This window comes from Rutilus rutilus (genome assembly GCF_951802725.1).
Source record: "Rutilus rutilus genome assembly, chromosome: 1".
Lineage (NCBI taxonomy): Eukaryota > Metazoa > Chordata > Actinopteri > Cypriniformes > Leuciscidae > Rutilus > Rutilus rutilus.
Genome location: NC_140209.1, coordinates 6,950,241 through 6,970,777, shown reverse-complemented (window position 1 = coordinate 6,970,777; position 20,537 = coordinate 6,950,241). Strand labels below are relative to the sequence as shown.

General features: G+C 41.0%; 1 protein-coding gene across 2 annotated transcripts in view; it reads right to left on the bottom strand.

Moving 5' to 3' along the window:
• Positions 1-18,314, bottom strand: part of LOC311302641 (uncharacterized protein) — a 64,966-nt gene extending 46,652 nt beyond the window's left edge. The window contains exons 1-3 of one of the 2 annotated variants that reach the window (XM_084428642.1): positions 18,197-18,314; positions 16,768-17,023; positions 2,358-4,479 (exon numbers count right to left, since the gene is read on the bottom strand). In XM_084428642.1, the coding sequence (XP_084284768.1) occupies positions 2,358-4,479; positions 16,768-16,825 (2,180 nt within the window). In that variant the 5' untranslated portion in view covers positions 16,826-17,023; positions 18,197-18,314. The remainder of the gene's footprint in view (positions 1-2,357; positions 4,480-16,767; positions 17,024-18,196) is intronic. The other variant, XM_084428643.1, reaches the window with a different exon arrangement.
• Between the last annotated feature and the right edge of the window lie 2,223 nt (positions 18,315-20,537).

The following is a 20,537-nucleotide window of genomic DNA, read 5'->3' as shown; positions in this document are numbered from 1 at the left end:
AATCGATCCTGTTCAGTTTCTTTTTTTTTCTGTATACTCACAATAAAAATAAAGTGTTTTGCTTTTTGACAAATAAAGAAAAATTAACGATGCGATTTCTGCCTTCTCTCTTTCAGTAAACTCCCATTTGAAACGCGTTCGAAAATGATCTATAACTCCGCGAAAATTCAGTCAAACAGGCAAACAGACCCACGGGCATAAAGCTTGAGATCGCATCTTTTAAATGAAGTAATTTATATAAAAAACAAATATTCTCAGCTTCTGTAATCTGTACAAAAAGAGAGCGACTCCAGTCAAGCTCATTACGAGCCATTCAAAAGTAATTTGACCACTCCCCGGAGAGCGTGTGCTATTCAAATGCAAATTCTGAGAACCATTTCAGTCTGTGAAACGCCCCCACATCAGCTGTAAACAAAGCACCGCGAGTGAGGCATAATATAGCCTACCTTATGGAGAAAAGTTTCCTCAGAACAGTGCTGATATGAGGAGCAATATCTCCTGATATGAGGAGCAGATCCCGCTGAGGAGTGAGGTAGGCTGTTTTCTTTTCTCAAGTGTTGATGTGGAATAACGTTATGGAATAACGTTAGTGTAGGCCTATGCAAACCGCAAAAAGATGAATCGCATTTCTATAATATGACTCGCCTTTCTGTGAGATGAATGAAGGGTACATATTTGTAAAGACTGTTTAGCCTAAATATGAATCGCGCGTCTGTGTGTGAAAGAATAAACTGCTTTGCTATAGCCTACTGAGATGAGTAAAAATCGACTGGAATATGTTGAAATAAAATGTATTTGTATAAGCAACGTATTAGCATTTATATGCCCTAATATTTCATAAAAACAACGTTACAGTCAGTCACTTGTTGACTAGATTTGGGTACAGTTTTTAGGCTACTGTAGAATATACTGCCACATCAAATAATCTTTTGTTTAGCAATTTCTGCTCATATCTAACGTTATATATATATATATATATATATATATATATATATATTTGCTATATTCAAACTAATGAATACATATAATAAAATGTAGGCCTATAATCTTTTTTCTTTTTCTTTTTTACAAAGAAAGAGTACACTTGAAATATTGTTGAAATTGTAATTATTGTTGTAATTGTAACATTTTTAATAAAATAGCTAAACATATTTACAAGATAGATGTAAGCGAAATCTTAAATGGTCAATATAAGTCTTCTTCTAAATATATATTTTGTCCTTGCATTGTGGCTCAGTCAGTGTCACACCTGAATGAATGGCTAATTATGCAGAGTCATTATGCAGAGTGGGTGGGACATTGTAATCTAAGGTGTAAACTACTCCTCCCCCTCGCATATTGGCTTTCCAAGCAAAACCTGTTTTACACCATTTAAATCAATGTATTTTTTTTTTGTGAACGATAAAGCAAGACTATTTTCACATAATTTTGAAGCTAGAACTCAAAGGGACAACATCCATTAGTCAAAAGTCTTGTGGACACATATTTAATATGTGTTTTGTGGTCTTAATTCAGCAACTTTCATAAAATTTTTTTCCAATAACCACGCATAAACATTATTCTCTTAAAAATACAAACATCTACATACACGTTGCTCGCATATTATGGTAGGCCTGTTTGTGCTATATAGAGTGAATTTACACCTTTGCCATTAACATGTTTATAAATAACTGAAAAAAGCACAAATGTCAGAGCATGTCAGAACATCTCAAGGACCCCAAAAACAACTTGGTCCCCAGAGGGTTAAACCATAAAGCTTTTTCACGTTAGGACTTGTATATAAAGCCTATGAGAACCATGGGGAGTCAACCCACAGCCGCTCCGCTGCCCTGCTGAAAATGTGAAGCAGAAACGCTTAATGTCAGATAACGTCCATAATAATTTGACTTTTGGTTCGATTTTTGACCGCTTTCAGTGGTTATGAGGAGCAATGAGAGAGAAATTTGGTAATCATTGTTTAGGCTACATTAAACCACGTCATGTCATATTGTCAACATGGTACTTATGAAGCAGAATAGTGGGTCACATGTCTAATGCTTTTTGAAAACTTAAGGGTTTCTTCTTGTCTTGTCTTTTCACTTTATTAAGATCAGATTCTGCAGGTAAAATTACAATAATAAGGTGACTTGACTTGGACTTGACCTACTACAGGACATGACTTAACTTGACTTGCCATAGCCTGTGACTTGACCTGCCCAAGAAAAAAATACTTGGGACTTACTTGAGACTTGAAGGTTAAGACTTGGGACTTACTTGAGACTTGCACATGTGTGACTTGGTCCCATCTCTGGGGTGATGTGTGTCTAACTTACACAGAAGAGACTTTGTTGCTCAGCACATGAAAATAAACTACTTACCGTGATCTCAGACTGAGGTGATGTGGTTTCTCCACTGCATGGATCTTCATGTGTCGCTTCAGGTGAGTTTTAATAGAGAAACTCTTCCCACACTGATCACAGATGTGCGGCTTCTCTCCAGTGTGGATCCTCTCATGTCTTTTCAGAGATGATGACTGACTGAATCTCTTGTCACAGTGTGAACACTTGTAAGGTTTCTCTCCAGTGTGTGTATTTTCATGTCTTTTTAGATGTGCTGACCGACTGAATCTCTTGTCACAGTGTGAACACTTGTAATGTTTCTCTCCAGTGTGTGTATTTTCATGTCTTTTCATAGATGATGAGTCACTGAATCTCTTGTCACAGTGTGAACACTTGTAAGGTTTTTCTCCAGTGTGGATCCTCTCATGAGTTTTCAGAGATGATGAGTCACTGAATCTCTTGTCACAGTGTGAACACTTGTAAGGTTTTTCTCCAGTGTGGTTCATCTCATGTGTTTTCAGAGATAATGAGTCACTGAATCTCTTGTCACAGTGTGAACACTTGTAAGGTTTTTCTCCAGTGTGAATTTTCTGGTGCCGTTTTAAACAGTCCGCTGTTATAAAAGTCTTCTCACACTCAAAGCACATGTACTCTCTCACACCAGTGTGAGTTTTCTCATGTTTATGTAAATATTGCCGCAGTGAAAAACTCTTTCCACACACAGAACATGAATGCGGCTTCTCCTTCGTATGAACTGTCAGGTGTGTCTTCAGGTGTGATGCCCTAAGAAATGTTTTGCTGCATTGATCACATGAGAACGGCTTCTCTCCAGTGTGGATCCTCATGTGATCTTTAAGATATCGTTTGCATAAGAATCTCTGTCCACACTGATCACATGAGAATGGCTTCTCTCCAGTGTGGATCCTCATGTGAACATTAAAACTGTGTTTGTTTGTGAAACTCTTCCCACATTGATCACATGTGTGCGGCTTCTCTCCAGTGTGGATCCTCTCATGTCTTTTCAGATCTGCTGACTGAATGAATCTCTTGTCACAGTGTGAACACTTGTAAGGTTTTTCTCCAGTGTGAATTCTCTGGTGCAGTTTTAAATGTTGAGCTGTATTAAAAGTCTTCTCACACTCAAAGCACATGTACTCTCTCACACCAGTGTGAATTTTCTGATGTTTATGTAAATATTGCAGCACTGAAAAACTCTTTCCACACACAGAACATGAATGCGGCTTCTCCTTCGTATGAACTGTCAGGTGTGTCTTCAGGTGTGATGCACTAAGAAATGTTTTGCTGCATTGATCACATGAGAACGGCTTCTCTCCAGTGTGGATCCTCATGTGATATTTAAGATATCGTTTGCATAAGAATCTCTGTCCACACTGATCACATGAGAATGGCTTCTCTCCAGTGTGGATCCTCATGTGAACATTAAAACTGTGTTTGTTTGTGAAACTCTTCCCACATTGATCACATGTGTGCGGCTTCTCTCCAGTGTGGATCCTCTCATGTCTTTTCAGATCTGCTGACTGAATGAATCTCTTGTCACAGTGTGAACACTTGTAAGGTTTTTCTCCAGTGTGAATTCTCTGGTGCAGTTTTAAATGTTGAGCTGTATTAAAAGTCTTCTCACACTCAAAGCACATGTACTCTCTCACACCAGTGTGAATTTTCTGATGTTTATGTAAATATTGCAGCACTGAAAAACTCTTTCCACACACAGAACATGAATGCGGCTTCTCCTTCGTATGAACTGTCAGGTGTGTCTTCAGGTGTGATGCACTAAGAAATGTTTTGCCGCACTGATCACATGAGAACGGCTTCACTCCGGTGTGAACTCTCCTATGCGCATCAATATTAGATTCGCATGTGAAACTCTTTCCAGACTGATCACATGTGAACAGCTTCTCTCCAGTGTGAACTCTTATGTGAACATCAAGACTTTGTTTGCTTGTGAAACTCTTTCCACACTGAGTGCAGGTGAAAGATTTCTTGGCTCTTCTTTTCTTTAAAAAAATATTTTTAGTCTCTGAGCGACTCAATGGTTTTCCTTCAGGATTGACATGATGTTCCTCCTTCACTTCACTCAGTTCTTCACTCTCCTCCTTTACTTCACTCAGTTCATCACTCTCCTCCTTCACTTCCATCAGGTCTGAAATCAAAAGAGAACATTATTAATTTGATTTTCAGTACATCAAAATAATTCAAAGAGAGAAATATAAAGTGAAAGGACATGCAAGTGAGCCCTGATGTAATAGTAGAAAGTAGACAACTGTTATAAAATATTGTTTTTGAAACTTTCCAAAAATGAGGAACATTTATCTTCCAATTATTATTTTTAATTTATCAGAATTTATCAGTCGAATGAAGCTCACCAACTGGACGAAAACCATAGTTTGGAGGGCATCAGCACCCCCGTCGTGGAAGAAGCAAACTCAAGCACAGAACTAGCGGTGGAACAAACATCAGCGGTGGAACCCACCCAACCTCCCCGACCTGCAGTCGAGCGGAGACTCCCAAGCTACAGACTGCGTGTAAAGTGGCCCGGTGCTGCGGAGAAAAAGCTGTGGGAAACGGTGAATAAAGATCTGTCCCTGTCCCTCGAACAACTTCGAGGTACAGTGGAGAAGAAGTTGGAGGATATGGGAAACATCATCTATCAATATGGAAAAGAACGCCTTGGGGTACTAGAGTCGAAAGTCACTAAACAGGCTCCCACTCCACCAGTCTCCAGGAGGCAACAGGAAATCAAGCGCCTTGTTCAAGAAAGGAGACAACTCAGGAAACTTTGGAAGAAGGCCTCAGAAGTGGAAAAGGAGGGCATAAGCACCCTCCAAGCTGACATTAAAACACGTCTGGCATCCCTCCGCAGAGCAGAGAATTCACGGAAAAGAAGGAGGAATAAAGAACAAACAAGAACACGGTTCTATAAAGATCCCTTCAAGTTCCTGAAAACTCTCTTCACCAAGGAGAAAAGTGGAGTTCTAAGAACAACAAAGAACGACCTGGAGGAGCACTTGAGATCAACACACTCTGATCCAAAGCACTATGAACACCTGGCCATCCCTCCAGACATTCCACCAATCAACCCCCCAGAGCATAAATTTGAGATCGGTCCCCCAACGTGGAAAGAGGTGGAGAAGATCGTCCATCGGGCACGAACAGCATCAGCGCCTGGGCCAAACGGAGTCCCATACAAAGTGTACAAGAACGCACCAGATGTTTTTAGGTTTCTCTAGAGCCTCATGAGGACAATATGGCAGAAGAGGACCATACCCAAAGCGTGGCGTAGGGCAGGTGGGATCCTAATCCCAAAGGAGAAGGACACAGCAAACATCAACCAGTTCCGCCCCATTGCCCTGCTTAACGTGGAGGGTAAGATCTTCTTCGGGGTCATTGCACAAAGGATGGCCGAGTACCTGCACAGAAACGAGTATGTGGATACATCGGTACAAAAGGCAGGAATATTTGGCTTCTCTGGCTGCCTAGAACATGCCAGCATGATCTGGCACCAGATCCAAATGGCAAAGATGGAGAAAAGGGACCTCCACGTGATCTTCCTGGACCTTGCAAATGCCTTCGGCTCTGTGCCCCATGAGCTCCTCTGGACTACTTTTGAGTTCTTTAACATCCCGGACACCATCACAACCCTGGTCAAAGGCTACTTTCAGGACCTGCAATTCTGCTTCACTACGCCTGAATTTACCACCTCATGGCAGTGCCTGGAAGTAGGCATCATGGCTGGATGCACCGTCTCTCCCTTGGCTTTCACCATGGCGATGGAGATCATCATCCGAGCCTCAAAATGGGTTGTAGGTGGGCAAAGACTCGGCTCTTGTCGGCGCCTCCCTCCCCTCAGAGCCTACATGGACAACAATACCACCCTGACTACCACCGTTCCATGCACCAGGAGGTTACTCAGAAAAACTTGAGGAGAACATCAGTTGGGCCTGTAAGAAGATTAAACCATCTAAGTCACGCAGCATTTCAGTGGTGAAGGGAGTGCTTACTGACTTGCAGTTCTTCATCGGTGATGAACTAACAACTGATGAGGGACCTGGGAATTAAGGGCCAGAACCAGCGCACAGCTGTTAAAGCTGCATCAGAGGCAGCAGAAAGAAGCAGCCAGTGGCTCTGGCTGAAGAGGAACGACCCCAGCTGGGCCCCCAAGTAGTGTGCCAGGAGATAAGTCGGCTTTGGCTTGACTCAGGGATCAGGACGGCTCTGCCATGCACAGTCCCCTGAGATGTCCACTCGACAACAAGGCGACTCTCATGGCTAATTGGACTCGGGACGCAAGCTGAGGTTTGATCAACCTAGAGCTGGCCGCCTCTGGAGAGGGTGTATAGTGTCAAAGGCCGAAACACCCCATTACCCAGAGGAACACTACTGATGATGTGTCCCGTAAATCCAATTCTTCTCACGAATCTACCATCCACCATTCACAAATCTACCATCCACCATTCACCGACAAGTCCACCAGTAACTTGCATATGCTCGCACAGGGAGTCTCCATCTCATCCTGTGTTTTCTAGAATCTTTTAAAATATTATAGGCACGAATCCCATGTTTCTTTAGCAAGAACTATTACATATATTTGGTAAATGACACAATTATCTAACATGATATTAACATTAAAATATACAATACTGCCATATTTTGACACCAGCTTTGAGATTGATATTTATTTGACTAAAACCGTTAATTATTAATGGACGTTCACACTAGACTTTTCCTTGCACTGACTTCCATTCATGCGCATGTGAAAGTGGGACACCAGAGCATTTCTTAAAACTGTGACACACAGGAAGTGACATCATCTGGGCGCTTTCTACTGCATGATGGGGAGAAAAGAAAATAATCTAAATCCTTTGTCTCAGTTTTTACACAAACTGTAGCACTGACTGTATTCATCAACCCTGTTACCAAAGTTACTCCAAGAAGAATCTCTATAACTATGAACAACATATGATATTTGACAAATACAACTTTATTAGTAACTTGGTGTTTACTGATTATTTAAAATAAAAGTTAAAATAGTATTTAGGCTTGATCTGATGTTGGCAATCAATATAAAATTCTCAAACCTTCCTCTACTGACCATTTGTTGAAAAAACAAAAAACAAACCCAGCAGGGCTCCAGATTGTGACCAATTGGTCGCATTTTTGCGACCATTTTTCCTGCCGGTGTGACCAAATATTTATTTAGGTTGCGCTGGTGCGACCATAGCGTTGCTGAGCAGCGAATGCAAAAAAATATATATTTCGGACCAATCATAGACAGCGCAGCGCCCCAAACTTGCCAGTCGCGGGCCGATCTCAATCACACAACACTATTACTAGGAGATCCAGACTCTGGAGATCCAGTGAAGAAATCCATTGAATTCGCTTCAGAATTAATATCATCATCGCTGTGAGTTCCAGTGAGAAACTCAAATTCAACTAACCCTAACCTATAGATATCAGATCAAACAGCGCTGACGTGGAAACAAGAGAAACACTTATAGAAGGCTTTCAGTCCACAAATCAGCAACATTCACCATGGATTGAGGCTAATGTAGTAACTCTAGCCATAACTACTTGGTTACTAACATAACCTCAGTTCCCTGAGATGAGAGAACGAGTATTGCGTAAGGCTAGCTTACGCTATGGGAAAACCTCCTTTTCTCGAGAATATTGAAGCAAACTTTTTAAAATGCAGTGCAGCTGCACAGCGAGCACAACTGAGTGTGAGATAGGGCTGCACGATATTGGAAAAAAATTACATTGCGATATTTTTTTTCCCAACGATATATATCGCGATATTGCGAGCCATCAATCCAGGCTAAAGTCAATAATTACCATTCCATGTTATTAATAATTTCACTAATAAGCAAGCTTCATTACAAGTAAAAAAAAGGCCACTTAATATTTTATTCCAGAAACATATTTCTCTCAGAATTCGGTGAACGTTCTTCACAGGACCTAACGTTCTTCAGGACCCGAAAAATTATGTTTTCTGTGCTGATTCAGTGACGCGTTCATGTAAACGGCACCTATAACCAGCAAAAGTAATGATTAATGATATGTAAAATATTGCGATGTGACATTTTAATTGTTTATTAATAAACAAGTGTTTTCTGTAAAGATTAAGTTGACAATACTGACTCGCGATCTTCGCAGCAGTGATCGGGAGAAATGCACTTTTCATACAGATTAGGCTATTATTATTATTTTTTTAATGGTTCTGTTTAAAAGTAGAGATTTCTGTAGATAATAGTAATATTTCTATTTTATTATTATTATTATTATTATTATTAGGTGTGTGAGGCGAGTAGGCTTTTATGCTGAGTTGCGGTTCATGGATGATAGCTTATAATCTCCAGTTCAGGCGCTGGCTGCTATAGGCTATTTAATATTTATTTATTAAATCCAGTAAATTGGATAATGAAATACTGATTAAAATAAAGATACAATTAATACGAAACGAAATTCGTTTTAAAGAAAGGCTTTGTGCTTTCTGTTTGAGGTCTCTGTGAAAGTTTTAAAGCAGTCTTTTACTGCCGCTTTCATAACGGTCGCGTCCTTAATAACATTGTTTTTTCCTCATAAATGCGAACACGAAAAATAAACGACTTTAAAAAAAAAAAACATCCACAACTTTATAACACTCCAGCAAAGTAGCCTACCTCTTTTTGGTCAACATCCTCCTTTTTGTAGACGAAATAGGCTAGTCCCAAATAGCTGATTTTGACTTTTTTGCGGAGGATCCTCTTCGTAGCGCATTTTTAGCTATAGGATTGCCAGTGAATGTTGGCTGTGAGCGGTGAGCTGCGGCACAGCGAACCAATCACTGTGCAGGCACGCGGAACGCGTATGTCACCCCAGCAAAAAGCCATACACCAATCTTGTGTTTACTGTGTGCTACTAACGTTACCCTTCACATCGCATGTTCCGGCGATGTGACTATCGCTCATTCGCACATCGCGATGTCGATGTTAAAACAGAATATCGTTCAGCCCTAGTGTGAGAGCGGTCATTGGCTGTGCTGCTGCAACGTCACGAACCTATGGCGAGGCGGCTTTGACGCCAGAACCAATCAGGACGCCTGGCGTGTCAGAGCCCGCCAGATGGGCGTGGTCAGAGGCTATATGGTAAATATATATTGCCGTGCCTCGCCTAGGTGCTCCAGGTTTTAAACAAATGAAGCGATCTCCTGATCCTAGCACAGTAGCACGGCGGGTTACGCAATACTCGTTCCCTAACCTCAAGGAACTAAGGTTACGTTAGTAACCAAGTAGTTCCCATTCGAAAGGTCTCTCGTATTGCATAAGGTTAGCTTACGCTATGGGAACCCCCTTCAAAACACTGTGCGTGCTAACTTTGCCCTACCGAAACCCAAGGCATATGAATGAACCACAAGGGAAGCATGATCCTAATATACGCCAGTTCTAGATGGGCTTCATATACTGGATAACTAGGAACCGTAGTTCATGGTCATAAGGGATACATAGTAACCAGTTGAAGGCCAGAGCCGGGTATGTATGAGCCCTAAGACTATTTTGGGGGGGAGGGGGGTGCTTAACACTTACACTGAGAGAACCTTGGCCTGGTACCTCCAAGTTATAAAACTTCACAAATGTGGACGACGAGGCCCAGCCAGCCGCCGAACAAATGTCCTCAATGGGTATTCCACTGGACCAGGCCCACGAAGAGGCCATGTCTCTCATGGAGTGAGCTCTGACACCCAAGGGGCAAAGAAGGTCTTTGGACTTATAAGCTAGCGCGATAGCATCCACTATCCAGCGCGACAGTCTCTGCTTTGTGACGGCTAAACCTTTAGTGCAGCCACCAAAGTATACAAGGAGTTGCTCTGACTGCCTAAATGAGGCAGAACGCTCCAGATAAATCTCCTGAGAGCCATTACGAGGCAGAGTAAATACACATCACTCTCATCACCTGGCGAGGATAGAGCCTTCAGGGAAATTACCTGTGCTCTGAATGGAGTGGAGAGTACTTTAGGAACATAACCGTGCCTCGGTTTAAGGACGACCTTGGAGCTGTTTGGCCCAAATTCCAGGCAGGAGGCATTCATATATAACGCTTGTAGATCACCCACTCACTTGACTGAGGCAGTGCCAGCAGAAAAGCAGTTTTGAGCGAGAGCAAATTCAGGTCCACAGACCGAAGCGGCTCGAAGGGGGACCCTCCAGGACTTTAGAGAGGTCCCAGATAGAAAAACTCAAATGAAGATCGCTAAACTCCAGCTTACTTGTCTGTGTTGTTTTCAGATCATCCGTGCTTCTTTAGCAGTGTAGAGAGCGTGCGCGCGCATGGTTGCCAGATACTATTGAAAAGACCGGGTAGAAATCGTGTTCAGAAACAGAAAAGCTCTGTCTGGGGATTTAATTATTAAAACCTGGCAACCGTAAGCATGAACGCTCGTAAAAAACAGCCAATGTGTTGTCGTCTCCTTTATTTGACACAAACAAGTGGTTTTGGTTAAGTTTTAAAAAAATGTTTAAACATTTCAGTCTTGTCTTTTTTCGTCAACGATATTGTATGTGTTGATATAGTCACAGTTATCGTTTAATGACGTGGGTGTCGTCTCTCATCGTCTTTTCTTAGTCATGGGAAAAAAGGTCGTCAACGAACATTTTTCGTCCTAGTTTTCGTTAACGAAATTAACACTGTATAACATATCCGCACCCTGGATCAGAACGCCTGGCACATGCGCCTCCCTCAGCAAGCACAGGTTGTGCTGGGAGTCGACCAGAGAAAAAAAAATTCTCTGCCATGCTGTGCAGGTTGTGTGACCTGAGACCACCCTGGAGGTTTATGTACGACACCACTGCCCTGTTGTCCATCCAGACCAGAAAGTGGCGGCCGCCCTGAAAGATGTCTCCAGGCACCAAATAGAAAGCGTGCGCGCTTCGGTAAGGCGCGCTCTCATGCGTACCGAGTCTATTTCTATACCCGGGAAGGAGATGTTCCGGCTGGGAGATAGTGTGCTTTTGGAGAAATTGTGCTTTTGGAGAAATTGATCCTGAGTCCCAGGCATTCTAAGTGGTTGAGGAGCCAGGCTCTGGGAGTAATTAATAGCTCCTCCGATTGGGCTACGATGAGCCAATCGTGGAGGTCTGTGAGCAAACTGGAGTGAGTAACCTCGTTTTATTATGTTCAACACCCATTTTGATATTTCGGGGATAGCCTCCCAGGCTTCGGCCCTCATAATTAGGGGTTGGATGAAGACGGGACCCGGGTCGCTGTGAGAAAGGTGCCCGGCCATCCGTTCATAGGAGTGGGCACACAGTCTACATTTATTACCTTCTTTTTCCTGATAGGGGAAAAAGATGACACCGTGTTGGAAGTGTTTATATGTAGGGGCTAGAGGTGTGCGATATATCTTTTAGATGATAATATCCAAATTGTTGTCTGGACGATATGCAAAATTGGGATATCGAATATTTCATAATTTGTACAATCCGACCCCCCAAACATGAAAAGAGCTGAAAGAAGTTAAAGAGAAAACAAATAACGCATACTATAACCTTCTAAACAATTATATGTAGCGATTTTTAATTCTGTAGGGCAGTACTATTCCCGGAAGCAACCTCCGAGTGGCCCAGCCCATGGTCCCGTGTCGTCAAAAATGCACATTCATAAGTAAATTCGAACAGAATAGTGCGCGCAGAAGCACACGCGCAAAACCGTTTTGTAAAATGATATATGAATTATTTTTATTTTATCATATGTCATTTTACAAAAGGACATTTTACAAACCTACGTTTTGCGCATGTGCTCCTGCACTCACTTTTTCAGTCACAACAACACAGCAATCAGAGGAGGACGCGCTGAAAACTGTAATGCTGTTCTCTTCCTTCATAACTCGTACTGAGAAGGTTTGAGTTGCAGAGGAATTTGTGACTGTTTCACCTGTTCAACCACATCAAAGTTTTGTAATTAGTAAGTCCGTGCTTTTTCTCTTTTTGTTCTTATGTGCTGAAGGCCGGGCCGCTGTGCCTTGGTGAAACGGTGTTTGTACATGAAGAGCTCTTTTCCAAAACGCTATAAACCTAAAAAGCTGCATCAAAGAACCAGCAAAAGTAATGATTATGAATATGTAAAATATTGCAATAAGACATTTTAACTGTTTATTAATTTCTGTGTCGGTCGCAGAGATGAAGTTGACGATATTGACTCGCGATCTTCGCAGTTGGCTAGTGAACGCACCGGAGAAATGCACATTTATTAGGCTACATAGTTTGTTTGTTTTTTTATGGTTTTGTTTAGACCCAGCTTTTTGTAAATATATTTCACATTTTTTAGGCCTGTGAGGCGAGTAGGCTACGGTTCGGTTCATGATGATATAATCTCCAGTTCAAGCACCTTATGTTGTGATTGCTAGCCTATATTTACTGTTTATGTATTAAATCCAGGAAATTGGTTAATGAAAAAAAATATTAAAATTAAGATACAATTAATACAAAATGAAATTCGTTTTAAAGAAAGGCTTTGTGCTTTCTGTTTTGAGGTCTCTGTGAAAGTTTGAAAGTCTTTTAGTGCCGCTTTCAGAGCGCTCGCGTCTATAATGGAGAACTGTCACGTAATATTGTTTTTTCCTCATAAATGCAAATACGAAAAATAAAAGACAAAAGACTTTTTTAAAAAGACAAACCATCAATTTTTGGGCAAAAAATTATGGATTTATAGCGTTTTGAAAAGAATTTTTTTTACTTTTAATTTATCATCAACAATATTGTTGTTTGATTTAATAATCACTGTTGCAAGAGGTGCCTAGTTCCGTTTTTTTTATAAAAAATTTTTGCAAGTGGAAAAAGTAGGGGCAACCTAAGATTCTGTTTAGTTAGCTCATTTATTGTTTTTTCTATAGCCTACAATAATAGGTCAAATGCAGCAAGTCAAAAGACCAACTGGACCTTCTTTGCCAGTGTGCACACATTTCTTTGAAGGATGGCAAAAATATCGCCTGAATATCGATAGAGATATTGGAAAAAAATAGAGATATTTTGTCAATATGTCCCACCCCTAGTAGGGCCGCGCACATCATAATGGACACCTGAACTACACTGGCAGCGTGAGCTGGCTAGAGACTGTATGCAGTGTTTATGTGTGGAGGTGCAGAGCTTGTGGTGGGCACACCTTCTACGTTTGTTAAATTCGCAGCATATGATGGCGAATTGGTTACTGTGGGGACAGTGCTTGTGTGTAGGCGTGCAAACTTTATAGCGGGCACATGACCTACATGACACATGGAGAAAATAGCTCTTTTCTTGCTTTATTTGTGTCGCTGTGAAAACGGCGTTTGTTTGCAGGCGAGCGTGCTTCACGGCAGATTCGTTTGCTGCAGAGTTTCCAGAGTTTTCAGCCACCTGAACAGAGGGAACTGGGGAATGTCTGAAGGATTTTCGAGAGATCGGCCCGTCCTCGGCGGGACTTGAATTCTCTCTTTTTCTCCCTGTGGCTAGGATGGCTTACGAGGCTCAGGGTCCAACGCAATCCTGGTTCGGGTTCCCGCCTCTCAACGGAGCGCGCCTAGCAGAGTAGGAGCGGCGACGGACTTCAGCCGCTGGGCGGGGGCTGGGTGACTGGCGGCGCTGACTTGGGCTGCTGTTGAGGAGGCTTCCTTCTGGTCTGGCAGCTCGAAGCCGAGCTTCGCCTGTGATGCTTTCTGCGCCTTTGTGTAGCGCTCGGAGAAGCTCTTAATGGCCGGGCCAAAGAGACCGAAACTGGAGATGGGGGAGTCCAGGAAAGCCGCCCTATCTACCTCCTTCATATCTGTCAAGTTCAACCACATGTGCTGCTTGAGATCCTCCCGATGGCCTGGGCTGTAGACTTCGTAGCCCGCAGGGCCAGGTCAGTGGCGCTACGCAGGACCTTGAAAGCCTCTGATTCAGGTCCAGACTCGTCCAAGGAACGGAGAAGTTTGGCCTGAAAGACTTGCAGGACAGCCATCGTGTGAAGCAGCGGCGGCGTAAGGCGGCGCCTTCCACGACTTAGTAAGTCATCATGAACTACGGGGAAGAAGGGGGCGGGTCGCTGCTGAGGGGTCTGTCGGCGCCCTTGCAGGAACCACTCGTCGAGCCTGCTGCGTGAGGGTTGTTGGGGTGGAGACCAGTCGAGCCAGAAGTCTGCCACAGCCTTGGTGAGTACGCGGAGAAATTCCATGTCGATGTTGGTCCTCACGCTGTCTTGTGTAGACGGAGGGGGGCCAGAAACAGTTGGTTTTTTTGGGAGAAATGTCTCAGTGTTTTTTGTCCATACAGTGAAAGATGTGACGAACTGGAAGTTGTCACCAAAAATGGTTGTGATGTCCACAGGAGAGCGATGTTGTCACAAAATGAATTGAAACAAAATGAAAGAGGAATATAGAAAGTCTAGGTCTTAAGTTATATGGGAAATCTCTTGAAAGAGTTAGGGTCTTCAAGTTTCTTGGGGTCTGGGTAGATGAGAAGCTAACGTATAAAGAACATGTATGTAGAATGGTGAATAAATGTGGAAAGGTTATTAATATTTTGAGGTGTTTGGTGGGATGCTCTTGGGGTGCAGACAGGAATCTTATGCTGATCATTTATAAAGCTATGATAAGATCAGTTTTTGATTATGGGTGTCTTGCGTATGGATCAGCAGCTAGGTCCACACTTAGTAAGTTAGATGTGGTTCATGGAAAATTGGCATTCAATTATTTCGTCAAAATTAAAAGCTCTGGGTCAGCTCTTCCTTCAATTTCTTTGTTAGCAGAGTGTTGGGAGTTTAGGAAGGGTGAGAGGTAGACTTAATAGATTCAGTGTTTTACATTCTGTTAAGACATATGCAGAGGAGCTTAAGCTTAATGAAAGGAAAATGGTGCCTTCTGTCTACTGATCATCTATTCCTCATTGGTTACTGCCTGAGGCTGATGTAGATATATCTATTAAAAACTGAATAAAGGAAGGAAGTGTAGGAAATGTTGCTCACTATGTACAGGAGCATCTTAGGAATTTATGGAATAGCTACATAGATATTCATACAGATGGATCTAGAGACCCTGAGAGTAAGAAAGTGGGCTTTGGTTTATATGTTCCTCATTTCCATGTTAGACAGTGTCATAGACTGCCTGATGGTCTTTCAATCTTTACAGCTGAACTGGTTTTGACACTTCGGTACGGAGAACGTGGGCCACGCCCTTTTCGACCGTTGTCTCGACCTTGGCTCGAAAGTGTGGAGGTCTGCGAGCAAACTGGAGCAAGTAACCTCGTTTTATTATGTTCAACACCCATTTTGATATTTCGGGGATAGCCTCCCAGGCTTCAGCCCTCATAGTTAGGGGTTGGATGAAGACAGGACCTGGGTCGCTGTGAGATAGGTGCCCGGCTGTCTAATGTTTTCCCTCCCGTGCGAGCAGCGCTCATGTACAGGGGCGCGCGACTCAGAGATCGCGAGCCCTATATAGCATCTATAGTGTGGGCTTTGGTGGAAACTAGCCCCCCACAGGAACAGTTTTCACATGTAGCGGCCCTGTGCAGCTGCACCGCGTTTTAAAAAGTTTGCTTCAATATTCTCGAGGAAAGGAGGTTTTCCCATAGCGTAAGCTAGACTTGCGAAATACGAGAGACCTCTCGAAAGGGAACTATGAATTGTGACAGAAATAGTCAAAGGCTTACAAGTACTACACATCTTTTTCCAGCACTTCAAAACTATAATATCATGTGTTATTTTTAATGTGATAACACATTTTGTTCATCCTTCAAAGATTCCACTAAAACTAAACATTTTAAGATGTAGGAAAACTCTTATTTAAACACTAAATTACCATTGTAAACAGTAGGATGATTATTGGCTATTTTCACTCCCTAATGTCAATTTTTTCGCTCATTTTGCTTTTAATGAATATTAAGACATTATGAATGATAGTAATTAAAGTTAATCATCTACACCCTAAATTAAGCTTAGTGCTTTATTGTCAGCCCCAGCACCACCAGATACTCTCTGCAGAACTCAGTGGCTCCGGTGCCGCCGCCCTCAGATGCTAGTCTGGAGCCTGTGAACTTAAAGGAACATGCCGACTTTTTGGGACTTTGGCTTATTCACCGTTTACCTCCGTTTACCTCCAGTCTTTGTGCTAAGCTAAGCTAGCGGTGGGTGCGTCAGACAGAGTTACGGCACACACGGAGATGAGAAGTGTATGTATGGACTTATCTAACTCTGGGGGATACGGAGAATAAGCTAAAGTCCCAAAAAGTCAGCATGTTCCTTTAAAATAAAACTGCACATTGTAAAATCTGTACGTTGTCTATTTATTATTAAAGAATTTGTCAGTAAAAAAAAAGTTAGTCTAGAGCCCTGCCCAGAACATTCTGTACCATTTCATAGTTGAACTGTTTATCTAAATGTGATGAAGTGCTTGAATGTTTCTAACATGAATGTTCTTCAGCATCATGAATGAAGAATAAACACCAACCTCTTTGTTCTTCAGGATCTTCAGTGTGTTTCATTCTGCAGGGTTCTGGATCACTCATGTTCTCACTGTCCTCTTTAATAAACTCAGTCTTGGCAGATTTCAGCTCTTCCTGATGCTCTGATGCTCGTCTTCACTTGTAGCTGATGGGAATTTACAGCATTTATTGGGGAATTACTGTGGGAGGAGCTTCACTGATGATGTAATTGCAGTGGGAGGAGCTTCTCTGATGATGTATTCCAGCGTGGGAGGAGCTGATCTACCAAAATCAAAAATATCAATTATGTGTTTAAAAAAAAAAAAAGTATCTATTTATTAGACATCCATCTATTTGTATTGCTAATCCTAACATTATTCTGCTTCTTCATTAAAATACAGAAATTAATATAAATAATTTAAATTCTTCCAAATATAAACAATGGTAAGAAAAACAGTTAAAATCATAAAAACAGAAATAAACGTGGATATAGTAGCCAACACCCTCAGTCTGCTGACACCAATGAAATTCTATGAGCTTTAAGTGTCAATGTACAGGAGATCTGAAGACATCAGCATAATAAATGAGGTGAAAACAGGAACTATTGTCATGAAATAAAGAGTGTTTTCAGCAGATCTGTTAATATTGATGAGCCTCAGACTATCAACACTCATTCAACAAGCCATTCAGGATCATCAGCAGATCATCTCACTTTATTCTGCTGTTAGAAACACATTATTTGAGTCAGGATACGTGATAAAAGCCTGTAAAACTGCTAGGCTATATTGAAAGACAATACTGTAATCTTTCACAATATGACATGGATAAAACATCAATAACACAAAAACAATCACTAATGACACTCATCTCCATCAACCACTACAGAGAAATAATTATAGCAGTATAATATGTCCACATTAATCTAACTCTAGTTTGATTTTGACATTAATCAAGTACTTAGATCTATCATTAAAATAATATGCGCTGAAACTAACAATGATCATAAAACATTTAAAACTAAAGAGCATCACAAAGTAATATTGTTCAAGAGTAAAACGCTATTCATTTATTAACATGTAGCCTAAGAGTTGATTTAATGTCTCACGTGGGTCATTATAGGCTCAACGTAAAATAAGAGATCGATTCACATAATTCCTCTCACAGATCTCAAACTTTACCTCTTGACTCGACATTCAGTAACAGTTCTCACTCCAAACATCGAGACAATCACACAAACGAACACAACATCGCTCAGGTCTGAATGAACTCAACATATTCTCCTCATGCTCGCTGCTGCTGCACTAAATGTTTATTTCAGAAGGAAGACGCCAGAAAAGACGCACAAGTATCGCTGTGATCGATGAAACCAACACAGAAATGAGCCTGTCGCTTAATCAAACTGTAAAGTGTGTGTGATGGTTAAATATGAGAAATACCGTGAACTGCTCTCCTCACCTCAGAAGACTCGACGCTGCGTCCCAATTCGGTACTATCCGCCCTAAATAGTCTCAGAAAATAGAATTAGTACATCCCAGATCGTAGTATGTTGGTTTCAAAGATACCCGTATGGTCTACTATTTCCGGTCAGAATCCGGTTAGAACTACAAACACGAGTGAAAAGTGCTAAAAAACTACAGACATGGAGGACGCGCGAGTCCGGCGGTTATGTAGAGATGTTTAGATAAAGGGGTTTGAGTGATTAATTATCCGTTTCTAACCTGACGAACATGTATTTATTCAATGTTGATGGTTATACTCTCGCTCGTTACACCATGCCATTTTTGTTTTATGCATGTTATGAGTTTCAAAGAAAACAACATGTAGGCAATTATCCATTGTCATTTTGCTTCTCAAAAAAATGTCCCTTAATTTAAGAATATTACTTTAAAAGAAGATTGAAGATTCTTAATATGTCTATGATATAAATATAACTTAAAATCTAAAGTAATCATTTTATTTACATAATTTTTGTTGTTGTTGTAGGGATCAGTTTAGGTAGGGATAGCAACAGAAAAAAAGTTAGGGATAACTGTTGTGGGATTACAAATTTATTAAAATGTTTAATTTAGGTTTACATTGAATTTAGCATGTTAAGGTTAACTGTCTTATGTCATTTGAGAGCAAGTGATATTGATATTAATTTTGTGGACCTAAATATCTGCATTTCACCTCTGCTTTAGCTGGTATCCTATAGCAAATCTGTCTTTATGTTGTATGAATATCACTGGCTCTGTGATCAATTGATTGAGATTTGATTGAATAAATGTAAATGAAGCTGCTGTTCATGTTTTTAATGTTGTTTATTCACTAGTTGTTGTTTTTTTTTTTTTTTTTTTTTTTTTTTTGAGAAATGTCTCAGTGTTTTTTGTCCATACAGTGAAAGATGTGACGAACTGGAAATTGTCACCAAAAATGGTTGTGATGTCCACAGGAGTAGCGATGTTGTCACAAAATGAATTGAAACAAAATGAAAGAGGAATATAGAAAGTCTAGGTCTTAAGTTATATGGGAAATCTCTTGAAAGAGTTGGGGTCTTCAAGTTTCTTGGGGTCTGGGTAGATGAGAAGCTAACGTATAAAGAACATGTATGTAGAATGGTGAATAAAAGTGGAAAGGTTATTAATATTTTGAGGTGTTTGGTGGGATGCTCTTGGGGTGCAGACAGGAATCTTATGCTGATGATTTATACAGCTATGATAAGATCAGTTTCTGATTATGGGTGACATCAGAACCCGACGTCAGATTGATGTTGGATATTGATTGAAAATAAAAGTCGGGTTGACGTCAGAACCCGACTGATGTTGGTTTCTGACCTCAACCCTATTTTCATTTTCAACCACAATACAACGTCTGTCCAATGTTGGAGAGCAACGTCAATCCGGCATTGGATTCTGACATAAACCTGATTTTCATTTTCAACGTTGGGTTTGGTTTTCTAAATGCGAATTTTGTCACTTTTTTGGAGCACACTAGCTTATAGATAATATTACCTTACCTTATATGTAAGGCTAACATATTCACACTAAAAGCCAAAAAACTTTAAATAGGGCAATATTTCAGGAAACAGCCATTTGGGTGTCAGAAACCATTGTGGACGTTATTGAGTGACTTATTCAAGCTCATATTCAATCCCACTACTGGAACTGTGTTCTAGAGATAAGTTTGATATTGATATGAGGGTAGGCAGGCATAGATTCAGAGGCATAAGTTACTGTAAGTATTACACACAACAATGCAACAATAATAAAACAATGCATTAACATTTACTTTTTACTTTTAAAAACGAGTACTTCTGTACTTTTACTTAAAGGAGAAGTTCACTTTCAAAAAAACTTTTGCTGATAATTTACTCACCCCCATGTCATCCAAGATGTCCATGTCTTTCTTTCTTCAGTCGCAAAGAAATTAAGGTTTTTGATGAAAACATTCCAGGATTTCCCCCCATGTAATGGATTCTATTGGGACCCAAACGGTAGAAGGTCCAAATGACAGTTTAAGTGCAGCTTCAAAGGGCTTTAAACGATACCAGATGATGAATAAGGGTCTTATCTAGCGAAACGATCGGTCATTTCCAAAATAAATAAAAAAGTTTAAGTTTTATAAGCACAAATGTTCGCCTTGCTCTGTTCTGTGATGCGCGTTCGTGACGTCACGTAATACGCAATTACGTTGAAAAGGTCACGCTTGAAAAATTTCTGTCCTGAAGAAAATGTTCTTTTTGGCTTTTTAATATTAAAACACCCAGGATACGCACACGAAATGGGCATTTTAAACGATAAACTGACACAAATACATT